Source organism: Rousettus aegyptiacus, unplaced genomic scaffold (assembly GCF_014176215.1).
Source record: "Rousettus aegyptiacus isolate mRouAeg1 unplaced genomic scaffold, mRouAeg1.p scaffold_m13_p_2, whole genome shotgun sequence".
Lineage (NCBI taxonomy): Eukaryota > Metazoa > Chordata > Mammalia > Chiroptera > Pteropodidae > Rousettus > Rousettus aegyptiacus.
The window spans coordinates 126,833,107-126,849,962 of NW_023416295.1; the positions used below are offsets into that span (position 1 = coordinate 126,833,107).

The 16,856-nt window shown below is 33.9% G+C and overlaps 1 protein-coding gene, 2 non-coding genes and 1 pseudogene across 3 annotated transcripts; all 4 read left to right on the forward strand.

Annotated features, from left to right (window-relative positions):
• Positions 1 to 3,546: 3,546 nt before the first annotated feature.
• Positions 3,547 to 4,482, forward strand: LOC107509340 (olfactory receptor 6C2-like). Its single transcript, XM_016141801.2, has one exon. The coding sequence runs from the start codon at positions 3,547 to 3,549 to the stop codon at positions 4,480 to 4,482; it is 936 nt and encodes a 311-aa protein (XP_015997287.2).
• A 6,135-nt stretch (positions 4,483 to 10,617) lies between these two features.
• LOC107509341 lies at positions 10,618 to 11,522 on the forward strand (annotated as a pseudogene).
• Positions 11,523 to 12,687: 1,165 nt separating this feature from the next.
• Positions 12,688 to 12,798, forward strand: LOC118614447. The gene has a single exon (XR_004956051.1). It is a non-coding gene; the product is annotated as a U6 spliceosomal RNA (small nuclear RNA).
• Positions 12,799 to 15,120: 2,322 nt separating this feature from the next.
• Positions 15,121 to 15,239, forward strand: LOC118613900. The gene has a single exon (XR_004956010.1). It is a non-coding gene; the product is annotated as a 5S ribosomal RNA (ribosomal RNA).
• The last annotated feature ends 1,617 nt before the right edge of the window (positions 15,240 to 16,856 follow it).

Genomic DNA, 16,856 nt, shown 5'->3' on the forward strand with positions numbered 1-16,856 from the left:
AACCTATAGGTTGATTTTTTCTGAGAAGCTCATTGCACATGATTCACTAAAATCAGATGTAATTAATATTTGAATTATGGTATAAAGACCAACAGGTTTTTCTGAGTTATAATTTTGAATGCTGCTTTTTACAGTTTACATAAAGATTATGTGAAAATACATGCAGCGAGAAGTTATCTCTGCCACACCCTCACTTTCCTCTTTAAAGAGATAAAAATGTGCATCTACATTAATATTGCCCAGTATGACGATTTATATCATAATGTTGACAAATTTAGTTCTCCTTATACTTTTTGAAATATCAAAATCTTTGAAAGTTGCAAACTACTTTCTTAAACGTTGCCTCTTGAAAACTAGCACTAATGAATGGAATAAATAGAGAATATTTTGGAACAAGTGCTACCACCCTGAGGGTACAGAAAAGAGCATGCTACCATGTAAAGCTGTAGGAGCCACTGGGCTGAGTAGTAATGGATTAAGGAAGTTAAGATGGCTGAATGGAGTATCCTCCTCTTAAGTTAAAATAATCTCTTGGAGTTAATATGTTGTTTCCCTAAGGTTCCTAGGAATGTTAGTGTCTTCGAAAAATCACTATCAGCTCTCTTTTCCAATGATGTGACAGTAAATGTTGAGGTTTAACTATAGCAACTAATCATCCAGTGAGAGATGATCCTACTCTAATCTCTGAAGGAAGTGAATATTTTAAAGAAACAAATGACGGCCAATCATATACCAAGTTAAGTAAGTTTTGCTTGAAAATTGAAAAGCGAATTGCTTTCTATTCATGTACACAGTAGACTCAAATGCTGGAATGCCTTCTTAGGGTTTTTAATTAAAAAAAGAGCTAAAAAATAGGCAATAAACAAATCGATCAATCAACCAATCAATCAATCAATTAAATATGCACTAAAGAAACAAAAAGGGTAAGGTTTTGGGGGAAAAGTCTTTATCTGCATAAGAAAAAGATGAAAGCCTTAAATGTAGACTGAATAGATGACTATTTCAGTGTCAAGTGTGAGGTGGGGCTCGATGGCACCAAAACCTATAGCAAATAAAATTGTCAATAATCTTAGAAAAAGGCACAGGATTCATTGCAGTCATGTCAGTGTGCATATAATCACACCGTCACACAGTGAGTTGAAGAAAAGTGTCATACAGAGTTTATAAATCGTACCTTGGTGAATGTATACAAAAGTTTTAAATTACTATCTTTGTTTTCCTTAATATTTTGTTGTGCAGAATTATTATGAAATTATTCAATAATGTTTATAAAAAGACATTGTAACAATCGTAGAAAACAGATACGTAAACGTGTGTTGGAAATAGACTTAAAACTTGTGGGACATTCATAAAGCTATTTCAATATAGGTGAAATTTTGAAATAATAAGAACTTAGAAAAATAAAGAGGGATTTAGAAACTGGAGTTACACAAATACAGTGGATTGAAATTAAGTAGAATTAAATTAAGTGCATTTATCTTATAGAGATGTAAAATATTAATATGTTTTAAGATGAATATCATGTGAAAAAATTATGTATTTAGATAGGAAAATTCCATCACCTCTAGTTTAAATATCTTACTGACAGATTTCCTCAAGAAAGCAAAAATTAACCACCAAGAAATAGACAACTGTTTCTCTGCTTGACAGCTAAAGAAAGATGAGATGCCTGTTAACAGACTGACCAGCATGGAAGGTAATAACATAAGCAAAGAGGTGATTGTTGCACGGTATGCATGACTTTATTCACTAGCAAAACTATTGTTTCCAATGCAAAAAAAAAAAAAAATCCACAATGTTAAATGTAGGTACATAGCAAATTTAAGTAAGTCAAATCAATGACAAAGCAATTTCAAGATGAAACCCAGTAGGACAGAAGATAAGTTTAAATGTGTAGGACAAAGAGTAAGAAATATATGTATTTACATAACACTGTGTCTTACAATTGACAATAAGTCTAGGATTGTTAGTTTTGTAACTATCCCAGCAAAAACTCACTTTCATGTAGGAAGTGCTAAAATGTAAATAACAATTATTTGTCGTGGGAGCACAAATGAGGACCAGTTAACACAGAGAAGAGTTTCAAAAGACTTTCCAGGAGAAGTGCTGCTGAAAGTGAAATTCACAAATGTTAGTTGTATCTGATAGTTTGGGAGACTGGGAGGTAAAGATGGTATGTGGGAGGAGAAGGAGAGGATTGTTTTTTCAGACAGATATTCCATGTGCAGTGCTTACTACAACAACTATCGCACAGTAGAGTATCTACAAATAGAATTCATTCTTATTACTATAAGGAATGTGGAGTAGAAAGATAAACAGAGGTGTAACACAGAGCATAGCCTCACCTGGGATTTTGTGGTTTCAAATTCATATCACATGAATCACATGTAAGAATCCAGAGAAAAAAGCAACCATATATGAAGTACATACCATGCATCATATTTTATTATAAATATACTATCTTTTCTCATCCTTGTAGCTGCATGAGATAGATACTATCATTATCTCCTGATTTTACAGATAAAGGAACTGAAGGCCTGACAGGATGGGAATCTAGCCAAAGGTCGTACAGACATAGGCAGAAAGGCAGGTAGTTAACAACAGAGATCTCGCTACAGAAGATCTGCCCTTAATCACCACGGTGTGCCACTAAGGTTAAGACTGAGGGAGACAACAAAGACATATACATGGAGAATATATTTAGTATTCTAAATTTGACTTTGAACTTAGTAGTACTGACAGAAAGTTTTAAGAGCTTCCATACTTATAAGTAAACGGAATAAAAGCATAAAAGACATGTTTTTTTTTTTCCAGCTATACTTCATTGGACCAAACATTTCTTCACCTGTAGCTACAAAACAGTGCATTAAAATACACTCAGTACTGTACATCTAGCAGATACTGAGTGCAAATTACAAGTAGCATAAAAATGTAAATAAAGTCAGAGGAGTCATCCAAGTATATTTTAAGTTACATGTTAAAAAATGCAACAAAACAACATAGACACATTTGAACATAGTAGTAAAATATAAAATTCAAGTTACAAATCAATGAACAGAGGCTGTGCATGGATCCCTGATTAGGTGTTACATATTTACATTTTATCATGACCAAATCTTCATGGAAGGACATAAAACAAATTTAAATTTAACTATTCACCTTTGAAATAAGAAATGTTAGATATAAGAAGAAATCATAATTTTGTATTGAATCACAACATCTCATGGGTGTAATCTACCCACATAAGAAATTTGAGTCTTGGGTATGGATTAAAACTATGAAATAAAAAAGAAAATGGGATGTCAGAACAATTTTTTAAAATATGTTTTAAAATCTATCATGAAACTGCCAAAACAATAAAATAAACAATGGATAGCAAAGTCCAACAGAGCATTGACAATATCAATTACTAATTTTTAAAGCAAACTCAATATTATTTAATTTGCTGTCTTTAGTACTCACTGTTTATTACCACCTGGTTTTGATGCCATTTTATTCAAATGAAACATTTCTAAAATTTTACATGAAATTGAATAAAATTCAGTGATGAAAAACCACACAATAACAACATTCATCCTGTTGGGACTAACCAATGACCCTCAACTTCAAATTCTAATTTTTATGTTTCTATTTCTCACTTACATGTTGAGTATAACTGGGAATCTGACCATCATATTTCTCACTAGAATGGACTCCCACCTTAAAACACCCATGTACTTTTTCCTACAGAATTTTGCATTATTAGAAATTTCATTTACATCTGCTTGTATCCCTAGATATTTGTACAACATAGCAACAGGTGACAGATCAATTACATATAACATTTGTGTCATTCAAGTGTTTTTTACAGACGTCTTTGGAGTAACAGAATTTTTTCTCTTGGCTGTCATGTCCTTTGACCGTTTTGTGGCCATCTGCAAACCCCTGCATTATGTGACCATTATGAGCAGCAAAGTCTGCAAGAGGCTTGTCCTCTGTTGTTGGACAGCTGGCTTACTGATCATATTCCCACCACTTACTTTGTTTATAAACTTGAAATTCTGTGACTCAAATGTCATTGATTATTTTTTCTGTGATGCATCTCCTATCTTGAAGATTTCATGCTCAGACACGTGGCTCATAGAGCAGCTGGTTATTGTCTGTGCTGTGTTGACCTTCATTCTGACGCTTGCGTGTGTCGTTCTGTCCTACACACACATCATCAAGACCATTCTAAAATTCCCCTCTGCCCAACAAAGGAAAAGAGCCTTTTCCACCTGTTCTTCTCATATGATTGTGGTTTCCATCACCTACGGAAGCTGCATCTTTGTCTACGTCAAGCCTTCAGCAAAGGAATCGGTGGCTATTAATAAGGGTGTGACAGTGCTAATGACATCCATTGCTCCCATGTTGAACCCATTCATTTACACTCTGAGAAACAAACAAGTGAGACAAGCCTTCAGTGATTCCTTCAAAAAAATTGCATTGGCCTCAAAGAAATAAGAGAACATTCAAGGACAGAAATCAAATATCAAGCTAAGCATAAACCGTCAAGCTATACATCACTTTGTGTCTTTTTGATCTGATCTCTATGTAAGTTAATTTTCTCAAACATTTATTTATTCTCAAACATTTCTCAAACAGCATGAGCTCACTCTTTTAATCCCCGTACAAGCAAACCTCTTTCAGAGTAAGATCCCAATCAGAGGAGATGATAATATTTTTCTAGTAAAGGTAAACCTGGTTTTACTTCTAATCTGCAAAATTGAAATGAAGAAAATAAAACAAAAGCAACTGAAACAAGGGAATAAATAGCTTATTTTATATTTTCTTGGACTTGAAAGAAAATAATTGATTTAAAGTGTTCTTCCAATCTTCCAAATTCAATGTTGCTTTAAATTTTAATTGATTAAAGTGTATTGAGAGTTTTGGAAGATTAAGTTCCAGACAGAGATTTATTTTTTCCAGAGATTCTTTTTTAATTGGTAATATCCTTGAACCCATTTAGGTCACTAGTCTTACATTACAAAAAACGTTTTATAGTACCATTAACAATAATTAACATGATATAATTGAAAAGTAAAGAAAATAAACATTAATACATGCTCAAAGAAATGTGTTTTAAATGGAAGTGGAATTTGTTAACTAGGATCCTGGAGTTTATTCATAAATACACACATACGCACAAAATGCTGAAAATTCAAAGATTAACAGATTATACAGAATAAATTATCTTAATAAATTATCTTAAATAAATGTGAGAGAAAATTCTTTTTTAAAAGGATATGAAACTATGAATACAATATCAAAATGTAATTTCAGTTGAGGAATTAAAGAAATTAATAAGATTGTCAAAAATATTCAAATGCTAAAATAAAATGTGTCGATTTAAACCCAAAGTTTAGTTAAATTTACAATAAATTTTGTGTATCATGGAAACAAAATTTTAAAAGAAATCAAGGTTTAAATCCCACATATAATTGATAGCATGTGGCTTTCAACTTCTGTCTGCCTTATTTCAGTTAGTATGATTATTTCGAGGTCTACCCGTGCTGCTGCAAATGGCAGTATTTTTATTTTTATTTTTTTTAGTTTTTATTATGGTGACATTGGTTAACGAGATCCAGTAAGTTTCAGGTATACAATTCAACAGTAAGGCATGCATATATATATATATATTGCATTGTGTGTGCACCACCTGTAGTTAGATTTTTTTCTGTCACCACATATTCGACCCCTTTTACCTCACCTCTCTCTCTCTCCACCCTGACACCTACTCTCTGGTAATCACTAGTTTAGCAAATGGCAGTTTTTCACTCTTCTTATACCTCAGTAATATTCCATTAGATGTGTGTGCCACAGCTTCTTTATCCAATCATCTATTGTAGGACACTTCGGTTGCTTCCATGTCCTGGCCACCATGAATAATGCTGCTATGAGCAGCAATGTGCAAATACCTCTTCAGATATATGTCTTTAAGTCTTTGGGGTTAATACTCAGTAGAGGGATTGCTGAATCATATAGTAAGTAGATCAATTCTTAGTTTTCTGAAGGACCTCCATACTGCTTTCTACACTGGCTGTATCAATATAAACCTAAAAGGACCAAACAAATATGACAAACAAACAGAAACTCATGGACATGGACAACAGACTAATTAATGGCTCCAAGAGGGTAAGGGGGAAAGGAGGAATTAGATAGGATAAAAGGGATCAAATACGTAGTGACAGAAAGAAATCTAACTATGGGCAGTGAACATACAATGCAAAACATGTATGACTTACTGTTGAATTGTACACTTGAAACTTACTAGATTTTGTTAACCAATCTTACCATAATCAAAAAATAATAATAAAAAATAAAACAAATCGAGGAATCCAAGGTAGCAATATACATAAAATTCTAAGATAATCAGAAAGAACGTCTAAATGAAAAGCTATAATTAAAGTCATAGTTAATTCTTTCATGAAATAAATAGCTTATAGATTAGAAGACTACCAAAGGTCCAATTTTTCTCAAAAGAGCTCATGAAACTACTAAATAAATTTTCGTACTGGTAAGTGTTCTCCCTCTCATTTGGGATGCAGGCCTAATGGCCATCTTTGGACTCTCTCCTGTAACTCCCAGCATTTTGCATTTGCTGTTGCCTCTGTGAAAATAAAAAAAAGAACAAAAATTCTCCTTCCCTCATTCTTCCACTCCAATTTTCATTTATGTCTCAGTTTAAATGTCATTTCCACTTTAGAGACTACTTTTTCTTCCCTCTACCACACACGCATGCAAATCAGGCCTGGAGAACTTGTCTATCAAACCTGCTGTTTTGACATAAGCTTTCTCTTCTATAGCACCAATTTTACTAAAATTTTGTTTATATTTTGTGTCTAAAATCACAACCCCTAAAAAATAGAAAATAATAATTGAAGAAAAATGCTCATTTCTGATGTAAAAAATAATATAAAAATTGAATGATTAAAACATGCTATATATTTTAAAAGGTTATAAGTCAATTTTTAACTATCCTATATTTTATTTACATTTTAAGATATGACCACAATTAACACAAGGTATTGTTTATTGAGAGATCAATTTAGATTACCTTTATCAATAGCTATCATATTATTATCTTTATATATTTACTTTTATACATTATGTATATATGTACATATGTGTATAAATTATATATTTTTTTAAAGAGGTAATTCTCTAAAGAGCTCTGTAGCCGGTTTTTACTGTTTGTTTCATAAACTGTAAGTTGAGCTGTGGAACAATTAAATACTGGTAATATGTGTTGAAGCCAGGGTTCAGTCCTGCTTCATGGAGTCCAGGTCAATAATTTCCATTGCACATGCATTGTTTCTTCAGGATTACACACATAATCATCAAAATTACCTCAAGAAAACTTATTTTATTTAAAATCCCAGTGTTTAGATCAAGAAATGGCAAGAGAGTCTTCAACAAATACAGGTTGATAATTTTATGATTGGACAAATTTACTTACTCAAAATAAAACCATAATTATTTGATATGGTAATTTATGATGCTAGAAATCGCAATTCCTTACAGAAATGACATATTGTATTCACTATCTTGCAAAAATGTCTAATTTATAAAATACATAATTGAGTGAAGAAAAGCTAATACTCTAATATATAATAATAAGAAAGAGGCAAGTCAGAGTAGAAAGAATTAAAAAAAATTGAAATGAAGGAACAAGAACAATGGGTATCAATATTTTGTCTGTTGCGAGGGCAAGGCTAACTAAAAATTAATCTATGAATAATGAAGGAGAATAATGCTATGGAGTAAAAAATGCGGCCCCTTTATAGGGGCTAAAAATTGAGGACTGGTAGCTAGGCTATTCCTTGGCCTTCGACTTCTCACTTTTCTATCCTCTTACTTCCCACCTCCCAACATGAGACACTCAATCCTACTAAAAACAACAACAACAACAACAACAACAACAACAACAACAACAACAACAACAAAAATCATGGAAAAGTTCTTAGGGATTTTCAAATTCATGACTATTTTAAAATTGGATATTCATCAGCTATCAAAACAAATTTGCCTGCACATTGAGCCAGCTATCAACAATCTACCAAGCAGTGAAGGAACATCAGGAAGGTTCTGCATTTTAAAATCCACCATATTGTATATACAAAAGAAAGAATACCACTGTAGCTTGGTCCAGAAAATGCCTCTTTTCACCTGCATCCAAAGATCTGGCAACCATCATTCCACTTGCTTCTGTGAGTTTGATTATTTTAAAGACTTCATATAAGAGGAATCATGTAGCACTTGTGACTGTCTTGTTTTACCTGGTATTGTATATTTTCAACACACACACACACACACACACACACACACAACTTTTTAGCATCCTTGTAAGTGCAGCTGTGAGGTTAATTCAGAACATAGCCCCTCCACATACTCCAGATGGGCACTTGGTCGGTGGTCATAAGGAAGGCTGTATACAAAGGACTCTTGGCAATGCCTGCTCCCAAGGACATCAGCTGCTGCTCTTGTGGACCTCATCTGCTCCTGTAACCAGCTTCTGCAACCAAGTAGCACATCTTGCTCTAATCCACCTGAGAAGGCCACTGTTCTGCTGCTCCCATGGACATTATCTGCTCCTGTAACCCAGCAGCACATCTCACTCCATCCACAGTTGAATAGAAAAGCAGCTGCTCCCCCAGTAAGATAATCCTTCCCTGTACTTGTGTGTATAATACGTTGCTTGCTCTTGGCCAGCATCAGTTTCTTCTTGCAGCTCTTACTGGCTACCATTGGAGTTCTCCTCCCTCGTAAGTAATAAATGGAGCGTCTCACTTCTCTGATCCTCCTTATGGTTTTTTCAGAATATCCCAAGTGCCGGTCCTTTGCCTAGAGCTCCTGTGTTACAGCAGCTCTACTAGAAATAATTTACCTGTTTCTTCTGTATAAAGATATCTTATTTTGCCTTCATAATTATGGATATTTTTTCTAAATAAAGAACTTAGACTGACAGTTTTTCATTGTTGTCCCTTTCAGCATTATTCCCTTTTATTCACACTGGTGAGTTTTTTTTGCTTTTTGGTCCACTTCAGCTTTCTGGATCCTAGGAGATTTTCTGTCTTCCTAGACTGTCTTAACTTTTGGAGACCTGCATCTTGTGTAGATTTGAAATATTTTGAAAGTTTCTCTCACTTCTTTGCCCCATTCCTCATCCTTCTGTAATTGAAAGCTTGACATGTATTCAGAGGACATTTGACTTATATTAGGGCCAATATCTGTTCCTTCTCTAAAGCTTTGATATACTACCACAAGTAGCTGGTCTGAACTTGTTGGAAGGAGTGCTAGTGAAAATTTACTTTGACTGAGAATATGGAATTTCAATCTGTCACAAAAGCCCTTATGCAGCCTCTATAAGTTCATTAACATTATGACTGGTTTTTTTTAGCTATTTATTTTTATTTTTTTATTAAAAATTATAGGGTGACATTGATTAACAAAATCAAATAAGTTTAAAGTGTATTATTCAATGCAAAGTCATATATATATATTGCATTGTGTGTTAACACTCAGAGTTAGATTTTCCTTCTGTCACCAAATATTTGACCCCTTTTACTCTATCTATCTCCCCCACCCCTCTTCCTTCTGGTAACCACTAATCCACCCTATCCATGAGTCTCTGTTTGTTATGTTTGTTTGTCGTTTTCAGTTTTATATCTCACATATGAGTGATAGCATGTGATTCTCAACTTTTTCTGTCTGCATTATTTCACTTAGCATGATTATCTCAAGATTCATTCTTGTCACAAATGGCGGTACTTTATCTTTTCTTATGGCTGTGTAGTATTCCGTTGTATATGTGCACCACATCTTCTTTATCTAATCATCTATCATAGGAGATTTTGGGACTTACACATCCTGGCCATTGTGAATAATGCTGAAATGAACATCAGGGTGTATATATCTCCAGATAAAAGTTCTCAGGTTTGGGAGGTAAATACCCAGAGGAGGGATTGTTAAATCATATGATAATTCAATTTTTAGTTTTTTGAAGAAACTTCATACTGTTTTCCATAGTGGTCGTACCAATTTGCATTCCAACCAGCAGTGTATAAGGGTTCCTTTTTTCCTACAACCTCTCCAACACTTGTTATTACTTCTCCTGTTAATGATAGCCATTCTAATAGGTGTGAGATGGTATTTTACTATGGCTTCAATTTACATTTCCTTAATAATTAGTGAAGGTGAACATCTTTTCATATGTCTGTTGGCCATTCGTGTGTCTTCTTGGGACAAGTGTCTGTTCAGGTCCTCTACTGCTTTTTTTTTTTTTTTTACTCTACTTTCATCCCCTCAGCCATAAATGAGAGTAGTTGAGAGTCATTTCTCTCCTGTGAAGAGTGTATTACTTTATGTAGTTTATTTTATTTAGGTTTATTTGGATCCCCAGATCTCTGAGAGGAATTTTTAAAACTGTGGTTTTGTCACTAATCTGGTTTCTTTGGTTGTAGTTGAAGGAGGAACAGAATGTGACTCTCTACACCCTAACAGGAGAGGACATTGTACTTCTTGTCTTTGATACTACTCTATTCATTTGAAATTTCTCTGAATTTTTCTTGAAAATCATAAAGAAACTGGAGGTCAGTGATGAAAAACAAGACAATAACAGCCTTCATTCTCCTCAGACTGGCAAATGACCCTCAACTTCAAGTTCTAATTTTTATGTTTCTATTTCTCACTTACATGTTGAGTATAACTGGGAATCTGACCATCATATTTCTCACTTTAGTGAACTCCCACCTTAAAACACCCATGTACATTTTCCTACAGAATTTTTCCTTATTAGAATTTTCATTTACACCTTTTTGTATTCCTAGATATTTGTACAACATAGCAACAGGAGGCAGGTCATTTACATATAATATTTGTGTCATTCAAGTTTTTTTTTTATTGAAGTATTTAGAGTAACAGAATTTTTCTCTCTTGGCCATTTGTTTTATGACCACTATGTGGTCATCTGAAAACCCCTGCATCATGTGACCATCATGAACAGCAGCATCTATGGAAGGCTCCTCTACTGCTGCCAGAGAACATGTTGCTCATACTCCTGCCACTTGCGACAGTAAATCTAGAATCCTGTGACTCGAATGAAATTGTCTATTTTTTTCTGCGATTCATCTCCTAGCTTGAATTTTCATGCTCAGACATATGGCTTTTAGATCAAATGATGGTAGCCTTCAACATAACCCTTCTGTGTGTCGTTCTGTCCTATATATATATTATCAAGAACATTCCTTGGTCCAGCAAAGGAAAAAGGCCTTTTCTACCTTTTCTTGCCACATGATTGTGGTTTTTATCACTTAAGGAAGCTATATATTTGTGTACATCAAGTCTTCAGCAAAGGAATCAGTGGCTATTAAAAAAGGTGTGACAGTGCTAATGACATCCATTGCTTCTATGGTCAACCCATTCATTTGCATCTGAGACACAAACAAGTGAGGCAAGGTTTCAGTTACTCATTCGAAAGAGTTGCGTTACCCTCAAAGAAATGAGAGAACACTGAAACCTAGGATTCAAGTTTGTAAAATATCAGGTGTTCCTAAATATAAATTTTTACATTATAAAATTATTCTGTCTTCCTCATCTGTGCTCTAATTCAGGTTAACTTCCTCAATACATCCTAAAGCCCAAATACCATTTCATATTTTACTCTTCTTATAAATGAACCTCTATCAAGATAACATCCCTTATCAGATGGCATGACTCTATGTTATAGTAAATATCTTAAATATTTTACCTTCTCCAGCTTAACCAATACTATAGAATTTTAAATGATTTAAAACAAATATAACTCAGAACAAAAATTAGTGCCCAATTTATGAACTATGTGTTTAAAACAAACTGACACTATTCCACCATAAAAAGTTGTATTCTAAAGTGAATCTAAAAAGAAAAATTTAAAAAGTGACCTTGATGTTTTAGGGCCTGGACTGTTGGGTGGAACTAAGCTCTCTCATAAACCTACTTTTCAATTGTTTTCTGTGCCCATGAGACTTATCCTATGAATTTCATAAGTAGGTTCCCTTGACCTCTGGCTTCAAGGATGTTTAACTAAAGATCTGATAAGAGATAAAAGTAAAAGAGGAAACTGAAGTCAAGTACCTGTTTTATCCATTTATTCTTGTTGGAGTTGACAGTGGTTGGTGGCATCCTTTTACCAAGATCCAGAATTCCTGCAATACAGCTACCCTAGAACTACACTCATTTTCTCCACATTCCAGTAACTGTTCCCCTCATTTTTTCCCTTCAGGCAAGAGGGCATTAATGGCTCCCTGTGTTGCTATACCTGCACTACTACATCATCTCTTTTTGATTCCTTTAATACCAGATACAATTTTCTGGTCTTTTAAAAAATATGCTACACATAAATGTCTTATCTTTTTTCAGCTATTATATTAACTAATACACCATAGAACTGACAAGGCTTTCACAATTCTTCTTAATGTTTGAGTACCTGTCATCAAATAATTTACACCTAGGTTTTAGATGAATAAATAATTTAAATATCTGGAAAACTGATGTACTTAATCCTAGATAGTCTCTGTAATCATGAAGAATGTTGAATATTCATTCAAACTTCTTCAGTCATCCCTGGAATCTTCTTTTAAAATATTATTTCATATCATAAAAATATAACAATTTAAATTACCTAATCTTGTGCTCACTTTGGCAGCACATATGTTAAAATTGGAAAAATACAGAGAAGGTTTGCATGGCCCCTGTCTGTGCAAGGATGACACAAAAATTTGTGAAGTGTTCCATATTTTTTAGAATAAATTCTTTAGCAAGGAGATCGAAACCATCAAAAAGAACAGAATAGATCTTCTGGAAATAAAAAGAACACAATGCAAAAGTAGAAAAATGAAATAACAAGCTTGGAAAATAGAGTCGAACCAAATGGAGTAAAAGATCAGTGATATCAAAGACAGAAATCTAGAAATAAAACAGAAGAAAGAGGGGAGAAACCAAAGAATGAAAAATAATGAAAGAGAAAATCAAGAACTAGTTAATATCACCAGGAGAGGAAACATAAGAATAATGGGTATTATCGAAGGTGGGGAAAAGGAGCAGGGACTAGAAAGCATTTTCAGACAAATAGTGGATGAGAATTTCCCAAATCAAAGGAATGAGCTAGAGCTTGGAATTCAAGAAGTCAACAGAACACCCAATTATCCCAACCTAAAAAGGCCTTCACCAAGACACATTGTATTAAAATCATCGAAAATCAATAACAAAGACAGAATTCACAAAGCAGCCAGGGAGAAGAAAATGGTAACTTATAAAGGAAAATCCATTAGATTATTGTCGGACTTCTCAGCATAAGCCTTTCAAGCTAGAAAGGATGGAATTAAATATTTAAACTATTAAGTGAAAGAAACTTACAGCCTATAACAATGTATCTAGCTAAGCTCTTCTTTAGATATGAAGGAGAAATTAAGACCTTTCCGGGCATACAAAAAGGGAAGGAATTCTCCATTACATGTCCTGCACCACAGGAAATACTGAATGGGGTCAGCTCACCTAAAACAAAATGACAAAAACAAACAAACAAACAAACAAACAAAACCCCATAATTAAGAGTAAAGGCAAATAGAAGCACCGTGGTGCAACTCTTACTAAGTACAGGGCATTATAAGCATAAACAATATGAGAATTGCTATAGCGAGATAGTAATGAATGTTCAGCGTACATCAGGACAAACTGAAACAAAAATGACTGAAAAGAGGAAGATTCAAAGATTCAAATTCACAAAAAGGAATTGAGATAAGGCACATGCAGAAGAAAAAGGATGACTGTATATACATTACTACCTTTACCTATTCATAATGGTAACCACATACCAAAGATTCAGAACCAAAGTATATAACATAAAACAAGAAGAATCAGAGGGAAAATCCGCAAAAGCCATCAAAAATAAAGAAAACAGAAACACAAGGACAAGGAAGCAATGGAAACACCAAGCTACCAGAAAGCAAAAGATAAAATGGCTATAAGAAGACCTCTTATTTCAATAATTACCCTAAATGTAAACGAACTGAACTCACCAATTAAAAGACACAGAGTTGCAGATTGGATCATAAAACAAAACTCAATTATATGCTGCCTTCAGAAGACACAACTCAGCTCCAAAGATAAATATAGACTCAAAGTGAAAGGGTGGAAAATGATATTTCAAGCAAATGGCATTTGGAAGAAAGTGGGAGTAGCGGTACTGATATCAGAAGAAATAGATTTCAAAATAAAAAAGGTAAAGAAAGATACTGAGGGACACCTCATAATGATAAAGCAATTCATGCACCAAGAAGACATAACACTTACTAATATCTATGCTACCAATTAGGGAGCCTCGAAATATACAAAGCAATTACTAACAAAAATAAAGGGAGAAACACATCAAAACACTATCATACTAGGGGACCTAAATAACCCACTGTCAGATATGGACTAATCATCCAAACAGAAAATCAATAAGGAAATAACACTCTTAAATGACACATTAGACCAACTGGACATAACAGACATTTACAGGGCCTTTCATCCCAAATCAGCTGCTTATACATTCTTCTCACATGGAACATTCTCTAGAATCGACCGCATACTGGGACATAGAGAGAGCCTCAACAAATATAAAAGGATTGAAATCATACCAACCATATTCTCTGATCATAATGCTTTGGAACTGGAGATCAACTGCCGAAAGAAATTAAGAAGAACCACAAACACATGGAGATTAAACCGCATGCTGCCAAAGAATAACTGGGTCAGGGAAGAAATAAAAGATAGATCAAGACATACATAGAAACGAATGATAATGATAGTATAACCTATCAAAACTTTTGGGACACGGCTAAAGCGGTTGGTCATAAAGGGAAAGTTCATGTTATTACATGCCGACCTCCAAAAACAAGAACGAGCTCAAATAAACAACCTAATGCTTCATCTTAAAAAACTAGGAAAGGAAGAACAAATGAAGCCTAAAGTCAGCAGAAGGAAAGAAATCATCAAAATTAGAACAGAGGGCGTGGTTAGCACATCTGCTTTACATGCAGAAGTTCCTGGGTTTATGCCTCAGTGGAGCCATAGTCCATGGTCTATGGCCATGCCACCCTGAACAAGCCTGATCCCATCTGATCTCAGAAGCTAAGTAGGGTTGGGCCTAGTTAGTTCTTGGATGGGAGACCACCTATGAAGACTAGGTGCTATAGGCATAAATAATAGTGAATAATAATAATAATAAAAAGTTAGAGCAGAAATAAATAAAATTGAAAACAAACAAACAAAAAAGCAATAGAAAAAATAAATGCAACAAAGGGATGGTTCTTTGAGAAGGTTGATAAAATTGACAACCCCCTGCCTAGACTCACTAAAGAAAAAAGAAAAAGGACACAAATAAACAAAATCAAGGATGAAAGAAGAGAAATAATGAATGACATTGCAGAAATACAAAGGATCATACAAGAATACTATGAAAAAGTATATAACACCAAATTTAATAATCTAGAAGAAATGAACCAGTACTTAGAAAACTACAACCTTCCTAGACTGAATCGAGAAGAACTGGAATATCTAAACAGACCAATCAGCAGTATGGAAATTGAAACAATCATCAAAAACCTATCAAATAGTAAAAGTCCAGGACCAGATGGCTTCACCAGTGAATTATACCAAACATTCAAAGATTTAATACTTATCCTCTTCAAACTCTTGCAAAAAATTGAAGAGGAGGCAATATTTCTCAACTCATTTTATGAGGCTAATAAAACCCTGATACCAAAACCTGGTTAAGATAACACAAAAAGAGAAAACTGCAAACCAATATGTCTCATGAACAGAGATGCAAAAGTCCTAAATAAGATACTACCGAATGAATACAGAAACATGTTAAAAAGATTATACACCACGATCAAGTTGGCTTCATCCCAGAGGCACAGGGATAGCTCAACATATGCAAATCGATTAATGTGATACATCACATAAACAAATTAAAAAATAAGCATCATATAATCATATCAATTGATGCAGAAAAAGGCTTTGACAAGATACAGCACACATTTATGATCAAAACACTTAACAAATCGGTATAGAAGGAAAGTATCTTAATATATGACAAACCCTCGGCCACCATTATACTTAATGAGAAAAACTAAAAACCTTTGCTCTAAGATCAGGAATGAGGCAAAGCTGTCCACTATTGCCACCATTATTCAATATAACATTGGAGGTCCTAGCAAGTGCTATCGGACAAGAGAAAGATATAAAAGACATCCAATTAGACGATGAAGAAGTTAAATTGTCACTATTTGTGGATGACTTGATTCTCTATAGAAAAAACCCTGAAGACTCCACAAGAACACTACTAAAACAATAAGCAAATACAGTAAAGTCTCTAGATACAAAATCAATGTTCACAAATCTATAGCATTCTTATACTCCAATAATGAAGTCTCAGGAAAAAAAAAGTAGAAAAATAATCTCTTTTGTAATTGCAACAAAAAGAATAAATTATCTGGTAATAAATTTAATGAGAACTACAAACCCTATTAATAGAAATTGAAGACGATACAAAGAAATGGAAAGATATTCAGTGTTCTTGGACTGAAAGGATCAACATAGTTAAATAACCATATTGCCTAAAGCATTATACAGATTTAATATGATCTCCATCAAAATTCCATTGGCATTTTTTAAAGAAATAGAACAAAAAATCATCAGATTTGTATGAAGGCACAAAAGACCCTGAATTACCAAAGCCATTCTGAGAAAAAAGAATGAGGCTGGAGACATCACTCTGCCTGACTTCAAATTATACTATAATGCGAAACTAA